Raw genomic sequence first — 8,484 nt, forward strand, 5'->3', positions numbered from 1 at the left:
CCACCAGTTTCGACGCCGCCATCGGTAAATCGTCCTACGAGCAGGACGACACCCGCAACAGTCTGTGCCGTGTGATATTGTCGAACGGAGCCACAACGGTGGTTCAGACACGTTCCAACGAAACCATCAAAGAGCTAGTCGAGCGATTGCTGGAGAAGCGAGGCATCGTTTATAACGCCTACGAAGCCTTTCTAGCGGGGAACCACAAACCGCTGGATCTGGACGGCCCGTCATCTAGTCTCGCCGGCAAGGAGGTCAACATCGATCAGCGGGTAGTGTTCAAACTGAGTTTACCTAATCGGAAAATGATTTCCGTCAAGAGTAAGGCTACTAAGCCGTTGGGGGATGTTCTGAGACCCATTCTGGCCAAGTACAACTACGAGCTGGATCAGATGAACGTTTACTCGAAGGATGCTTTCCTGGACATGACCTATCCGGTGACCAGTGTGGATGGGCTATGGCTACAAGTTCGTAACGGGAGCGAGAATGAATTTCATCAGGATCTCACGCGGACGATTGCATCGAGATCGGAGAGGACTCAACAAGGTGGGCATGGAGTAGTGGCGCCTCCACTGCCTGTGATCGCGACTACGACCCACCAGCAGATAGTTAGCCATTTTCAACAGCAGCTGAACTATCAGCAAGCTCAATTGGGTGGTTTGGGGGCAAATGCGACAAGTGGGAATTCAGCTTCCTACATCAATAGTAACATTGGGAAGAAATTGGCTACGACTCACGGTGGATCCCAGGGATACATCAACAATAATAACAATCATTTCAAAAGCAAAGAAGATTTGAAAGATGACGGTAGTCGGCACGAGTTAAACATGCTCGATGAGATCACCAACAAGGTGTTCAATGAGTTGATGAATGGTAAAATTGCTAATGGGAAGGTTCCTGATGATTGTACTTCGGACAGTTCATCCACTAGAAGAGGAGGCGCTGGGGATCGGTTTCGACGACGAGGCTCCAATGCGCCCTCGGAAAGTGGCCGGGGAGCTAAGAGCAAGAAGTGCTCTACAGCCGGGTCCGAGGATGGAGAGAGTGTTGGAAATGCTGCAACTGGTAGTAAGAAACCAATCATCGCCAAGCTGAAGGCAGGAGTTAAATTGCAAATCCCCACCCGATCCCAGAATGATGGTAAAACCTTAATTTTTTTTGGTTGTAATAGTTTAAACTAAAGTTGATTTTATTTTTCCACAGAGCTTCTGGAAGGCCTTAAACGAGCCCAACGGAGTCGTCTCGAAGATCAGCGAGGTACCGAAATCAACTTCGAGCTGCCGGACTTTCTTAAGGACAAGGAAAACTTCACCAGTGCCCCCTCAACCGGTGCAGCTTCGAGTTCCGGTGTATCCAAGTTCGTTCGAAAACCGGGCAAGCGACCCGAATCTGCCGAATATCCTTCTTCCACCAGTATTCACCCGGGGGCTGCAGCCCTTCAAACCGGATCGCTACAGCAAATCAATAAACCCCAACCGGCGCCACGACTTTCGATTACTGGTTCTCGGGGAATTGCCGCCGAATCTACCCCAAGAACCCAGGGAGGAAGTGCAGTTTCTTCGCCGGGTGTCGTGCAGTCGGCTTCTAGTGAAAGTTGTCTGAACAATCTTTCCATGCGCTGTAATGCGTCCCCGTCGGCCGGTCTGGTGGATGATAACGGAAACGGTTCCCTGTCGGAGAATAGTTTTGCAGGTAGGATTCCTCTCTTTTAAGATAAGAAGATTGTCCTTGAGCATTTCCTTAAACATTTTTTCGAAAAATTTCTCAGAACTTGTAAATTTCACATAAATTTCGAAATGCTCGAGGACAACGTATCCTGGCCATCTAAAATTTACAATTTTAACCCCTCTTCTGACCCATTTTCTCCACTAACAGGAAGCTTTTCTAGCGTTATCGAAATGCCAATGAGTGTGAAATGAGACGCTATCTAACTCTAACTCATCCTAAAAACCATGTTTGGAAACAACAAACTCTTGCAGCAAAACGATAACAAACAATGGTATCTATCTAATCGTTGTAAAATATGTCTGTAACGTTGTTGTTTCGGGTTGGCACAGTATTCATTAGTTGTTTTAGCTTTACTAGCACCTCGTGTTGTAGTTTTTTTCAGGGATTTTCATCCTATTGGATGATTTATCCCACCGTGTTGTAGCATTTGATTTGGAAGTTTTAGATTTTTAACGAAATTTTTGGAACTAACTTGTGTTGTAGTTTGTAAATGATTGACCTCGTGAAGAATGTGAGGTTTTGGTACACGTTTTGTTTTATAGAAGTTATTCTAAGCAGTATATGATATTCATCGCTTTTCTTACATTGTTAAGACGATTTTCAGATGGGCTTTTTACATGAAAATTTTAGTTGCTTAAACTATTTTTGCTTAAATTTTTCGTTTTGAATCTTCGCATTTTTGTCTATTTCAAGAATAGACTGTTTCTTGGTCAGAATTTTTGCCTTCAAACTTCTCCCCTGGCTATCAGCTCATGGTTTCGACCGTAAGCGTACGCTCGGGTTAAAAAATGTTTATTTTATTCCTCTGACAATGAGTTTGTGATCGGGTTGGTTATTCTGTTTTCATAATTTGTCTACTTTTTTTCTAATTTTCGGATGTCGAGATTTTTTTCTGGTCTTGACCATTAGTTTATAGATGAGTTAGAAATTTTACCATTTTTCCTTCAATCTTTTCTGAATTTCGGGTTCAATAGTTTGCTACTGATCATCAGCTTATACTTAATTTTTGTTATGTCATGAACTTGAATTTAGGATTTTTTTTCTTCAAATGTATTATCCCCATTTTTTGCTCTTCATTTGACGATGAAATTGTACTCAGGTTAATAGTTTTGCCTTCAAGATTTTTCCCCTCACTAGAATTTATGCTCAATTTTTTTTCTTAGCTTGACCATGACTCATGAGCCTCGAATCATTTTTTTTGTACGGGATTTTCATCCGCTGGGATTATTCATCCCTAATAGCCTACAATCAGGTTTAAATATGGTGTTTTTTCAGACCAGGACTTTGCCTTCAAACTTTGTCATCTTTACCATAAACGTATGCTTAGATTCAAGGTTTTCTACTTATTTGTCTTCATCCTCTGATCATGATTGCTTTCATACTTTTACCTTTGCTGATTTTCAGAATCAGGGTGTTTTCCTACTTTTTCCCCTAATAACATTTTAAGCTTTACGGGGGTTAATGGGGTAGAACACTCTAATCTGAACGTGTTGAAGCTCGTTCTTGGCCTTTCTTTTTTGTTATTTTTAAGTTTTCTATGTTTTTCTTTTACACATCTGACTTCTTTAAGATTCCATCTCCATTATAAAGTTTTTCCAAAATTCCAGAAAAGCAATTTATTCAAAAGAAAGTTCTTGAATTCTTTAATATGTTTTAGGAAATATGTAATCGATTTATGTTTTTAAGTGTTTTTCTTTCTGATGCCAACTTTTCGTAAGTTGTATTCTTGCCATGGAAAGCACTTCAACGCTTAGTTAAATGTTTCTGCAATGTTTGTAGTTTTGTTAACTGTAACTGTGAATCCGTTGAATCAAGAATAAAATTACCAAACATTAACTTCGATTTTCATTTTTCCTTTTCTAGAAACGACAATGATTTTCAACCACCACCAGATTCCAACCAACCCTTGCAATACCCCGGAAAGCTCACCGATTCGAGGCGCCCTTATGAACAGCCACCACCGGAGGTCGATTGATGCGGACTGTTGCCGGGATATCCCGGATCATTCGTTGCAATCAAAAGGAAGCCATAACTATCAACAGAATCACAACCATCAGCAACTTACTACGAGTTTAGGCAGTGGCTGCAGTACTACCAGTAGTACGACTAGTAACAGCAGCAGCAATAGTAGCACCAGTAACTATGATGGAGACAACCAGAAGGGTCCGCCACCGCTTCCACCGAAGCCCAAAATCCTACCCATCAAACCTTCCAACTGGGGCCATACGGGACCGAGTGGCGGTGGAAGCAGTAGCACCAACTTGAGCACTTCCACCCTGGGAAACCTGTCCACCACCAGCAGTAGCACCAGTCCCACCGGTGTCAGAAGCAACAATGGTAACGGCAATAGCACCACCACTAGCAGTAGTAGTCAGAATGTTGCGAAAGACCGGCAGACCGGAAGTGGGAAGCAGACTAGAAATATCTACCTGGATCATGCGAGTAGCAGCTTTGTATAGAATGTAAAGAAACATTAGCACAATACTAAAATAGCTAGAGCTAGGTTGAAGGAATAATGAAAAAATATTTTAAAATTTAACTTTTTATCAAACTGTCGGTAAATTTGAAGGCTTTTGAAGCGAGTGTTTTTTTTTCAAGATATTGCAGTTCTATCTTTGCGCGTGTGTATTTTTTTCATCGTTTTATTTATTTTTGTCGAACTGTGAAAACATGTATTATTTTGCCGATTTTTAAAACGTAAGACTAGATGAGAGAATACATATATTTCTAATATATTTTATAAAAAAATATATCTAAAAAAATTCTTTCAAACGATATCACACTCGACAATCTTTGGTAACTGATTTTAACCCTGTATTGTGACTTTCCATCATTCCCTTTTTTAAGAAGTGTCAACCATCATGCGGCTCCATTAAATTCCCACTCATGCTTCTGATTTTGACTGGAGACTGTGTATACTTATTACATTTTTTTTACATACTTCCAAGTTGATCCCGTAGGACCCGCGTACGACCCGCTTTTCAAGCACTTCTAATCAAAATTTGAAATCGGCTTGGCCGTACAATTAGACTCTCGTGTTTGATTTTTACTCTCGTTCAGAGTTCAGAACAAACACAAATTCCAAGTTAGACAATTTTTTTTTGTGGTTTCTCGAAGAATAACGAAAAAAATATACATGTTAAAGGAAAACTTTAATAAAACAAACCTTGCTCAACTAGCCAAGACATCCCAAATCATCTCGACCGATTGAATGACAGGTTCATCCGATATTTGACGCGTCAATTCATTTGGAACAATTAAGAATTCAAAGTTATCAACAGTTCTGTTCAACCTGAAACGTGACTGTCCGTTTTGTACCGCATTCTAGTCAGTGTTTGTAAAACCTACCGAGAGTTATCGTATAAGTACAATGAGTTTCTAGATCTCGGATTTCTTGCTGTCATTTGGATCGAGTTGTCCGAACACTGGTTCCAAGAAATTTTCTTTGAACGTGAATCCCAATGCTAACCACCAATCTGGAAGCATTAGCACAGTTTGCAGTGGCATGACACAGTATGGAACAAACGAGAATATGATATCTCTTGTGGTCATCGTTACAGTCTGTGTAGCACCTTCTTCCTCATCCTTCCCATCCAATTCCGAATTCCAACTATGCATATGTATGTAGGTAAAACGTCCCGGACGATGACTCGAATGTTTTCCTTGTTTGCTTTCCCTCTTGATGTGTTAACAATTTGTTTAATGGTTGGTGTCTTTTGCTCCCGGGCAAATCAAATCGAGTCAAAGTTGGAATTTTTGTCATTCTAGTGATCAATCGTTATAGGTTCTTACTCGACGTACAGTTCTGAAATTATTTGAATATACCAAGCAATGAATTTTCCAACGTTTTTCATTAAATCTATTTTATAATTTTACTACAAGCTAATATTTGAAACCAAAATTCTAATTAAATCAAATCTTAAACAAAGATTTTTTTCTCAAAAATATATTTACAAAAAAAATTAATACCGTGTTCCAATCCGCTGACTAGTGCTGCTGGCATAAAGAAAGTGCTCAATCACAAAGTCCTTTGAAACGAAACATCTGTCATCTCACCATTTCCTACTACTGCTTAAGGCAGGGGTCGGCAATCTTTTTAATCTGAACAGATAAAAATCCAATTTTTCTTCCAAATGTAAAATTTTTAACGAGACGCATTGTTCTTTTCGTCCGTGGTATTAGTATTCGCATAAATCAGGCATGTCAAACTCGTTTAAGTGTGCGGGCCGCATTAAAAATCTTTCATTTCCAAAAATAATATTTTTTCCTCTCGTAGCAAAACAAAATCTTTTTTATATTTTGTGGCAGGAAAACCAGCGTACTTCTGTATAGTAGGGAATTTTGTGATAGTTTAAGACGGGGCTACGCGGGCCGCATCGACCAAGGCCGCGGGCCGCATGCGGCCCGCGAACCCCCAGTTTAACATGCCTGGCATAAATGATATTTTTAATAAAAACGTGGAAAGAATAATTATTTTTTCCTTTTTATAGGAATTCCACCCATTTGGGACATTCTTCCTTGTATGGTTCCAATTTATATTTTTTTTTCACATCATGGGATTTTTTGTTGTTGTATTTAGAGACAGTAAAAAAATCTCTGTAAATTTCTAAGCGACTCGTTCAGTCCTGATTCAGTGCAACAAATTGTTAATTATGTACATATGGGAAAACAAAATGTTTCATTCAAAAATCACCAGCGGTATACTGAAAGTCCGACGCTGACGTAAACGACGCTTTTTATTTTTAGTTTTTCCAAAGTTTAAAAACAAAACTTACTTTTTTTCATTTGTGTTATGTTTTCAAATTGGATTTACATACATTTTTGAATTCGAAGCTGCGTATTTGGTCAAGATTTTCATGATTATTTTCGCATTCAGAAATTTTATTGAATTTCAATTTCACATTTCATGTATAAAATTTGATCTCGGTATCTACTATAATTCTACATAATTCTGAATCTTGGTTTTGATTTATGAATTTTATATCACGACGGCTGATGAAAAACCTAAGTAATTCATTTTGTTCTTTGTTCCTGTTTACTGTTGCTCTCAAGTTTTAATCATTTGATCCTCAGATAGAATTTTCAGCTATAGAGTGTTTTGATCTTGATTCATTCTATTCTTAAATAATAAAAGCTTAAGAAAAAATTGATTTAATTTTTAAATTTTATTTATTTTTAATTTCGATCAAAGATGTTTTAAAATCTTCGAGTCATTCCCGACTTCTTAGGGGTAAAATTTGTCATCTGAACAATACCAAAGCCGAATTGATCATATCTCTTTACTAAATTTTTTTCACCTGTCTTGAAGAAATAGAATGATTATAAGAGAAACTCAAAATGTATTGAACGCCGGATCGTTGTGTGCAAATATGTAATTTTCGGATCAAGTTAGAATATTTTAAACGACGGTTTATTTACATTTGTTATTGTTGAAGAATTGTCCAAAAACATGACAGGAAAGCTTCGTGGGTATGCAAAAATTTTATCATATGAAAAAGAATTTCTTTCATCAGTGGTATTTAAAGCTAAAGCACAGATTTCAAGTGGCAATTCAAAACATACACAGATTTAATTTTATTTCAGCAAAAAAAAATGCTGGAAACGTTCAGCAATCCAAATTTTTGCTGGAAACCAGCAATCGGTTTTCTAATTGCTGGATTTTTCAGCATACCGTTGTGTTCTTGTCATTTTTGCTGAAATTTGAATTTGAATTGCTTGAAACCAGGATTAATGTTTGCTGTTATTCCAACAATTAAAATTGCTGTGATGTGATTTTACAGATTTTTTTCGTAGTGTGTAGTTAGGGATGTCATATGGCCATATTTCATGGTAATATTTTGTTCATATTCATCGTATTTTTATCAGATCAGTATTACGCTCTTCTATTTTCTCTGTAAGATTGTAATTAGAGCGTAGATTTAATGTTTCAAAGATGAAAACTAAAAATGTTTATGGCTAATCTATTTTTTCTTGATAGATAATAGACGTGTCTGATATAGGCATTCAAACCCTGTCTTATCATTTCAAACTTTGCTAAAAGCTTCAACTTATTGAATTTTTTATTTCCAAATGAATAAGAAAGAATAACAATTAACATTTTTGTTTACAGATTCTGTACGCACGATTATTGAAGTTCAATATATTTTAACAGAACTTTTAAAAATCTTGTTAAAATTTTTAATTTTTTTGACTTTGTATAACATTAAAAAAAAATGTCATGCCGTGTGTCAAAAGTAGATTACCCCCAAACTGCATTGATTAGATATGTTGGTCGATCAGTCATTTCGTCAATTGACTGTATGCGCATTAGATCCCTGCAAAAAATGACTTTTTGCTCCCTTGTGTTTTTGATGCCTTTTGGTAAAATTAGACATGATTTGATTGATTTCTGACATCGCACAACGCGAAGAAGCTAAGTTTTTCATGACCATTTCAAAACAAAAAATCTGAATCCATTGAAAAGTCTTTAAAAATGACAGGCTTTGTTTCCTATAGATTGAAATCATTTCATGAAATGTTTTTACAATGCACAATGGGGAAAAAGTCTATAAACCGCGAAGAAATTCAATATCTTCCCAAGCAACCAAAAGTCTCATATCTAGTTAAACTCGTTCCTCCAAAGTTCGAATTTCGCTGAATAAAGGTTTCAAAGGGAAATGGTACCTAATTTTCTCGAATGTGAGCATGAAAATTACAAAACGTTCCTCAAATAGCCTTCTATGGACTTGAAGTTCCAAAAAGTTCCTCAAATAGCCT

The 8,484-nt window shown here is 37.5% G+C and overlaps 1 protein-coding gene across 5 annotated transcripts in view; it reads left to right on the forward strand.

The window, feature by feature from the left end:
* Positions 1-4,437, forward strand: part of LOC129755306 (regulator of G-protein signaling loco-like) — a 186,591-nt gene extending 182,154 nt beyond the window's left edge. For 4 of the 5 annotated variants that reach the window (XM_055751738.1, XM_055751734.1, XM_055751736.1 and 1 more), the window contains 3 exons: positions 8-1,140; positions 1,204-1,692; positions 3,592-4,437. In XM_055751738.1, the coding sequence (XP_055607713.1) occupies positions 8-1,140; positions 1,204-1,692; positions 3,592-4,187 (2,218 nt within the window). In that variant the 3' untranslated portion in view covers positions 4,188-4,437. Of the gene's footprint in view, positions 1-7; positions 1,141-1,203; positions 1,693-1,875; positions 2,000-3,591 lie in introns of all 5 variants that reach the window. The other variant, XR_008739228.1, reaches the window with a different exon arrangement.
* Positions 4,438-8,484: the final 4,047 nt, after the last annotated feature.

This window comes from Uranotaenia lowii, chromosome 3, assembly GCF_029784155.1.
Source record: "Uranotaenia lowii strain MFRU-FL chromosome 3, ASM2978415v1, whole genome shotgun sequence".
Classification (NCBI taxonomy): Eukaryota; Metazoa; Arthropoda; class Insecta; order Diptera; family Culicidae; genus Uranotaenia; species Uranotaenia lowii.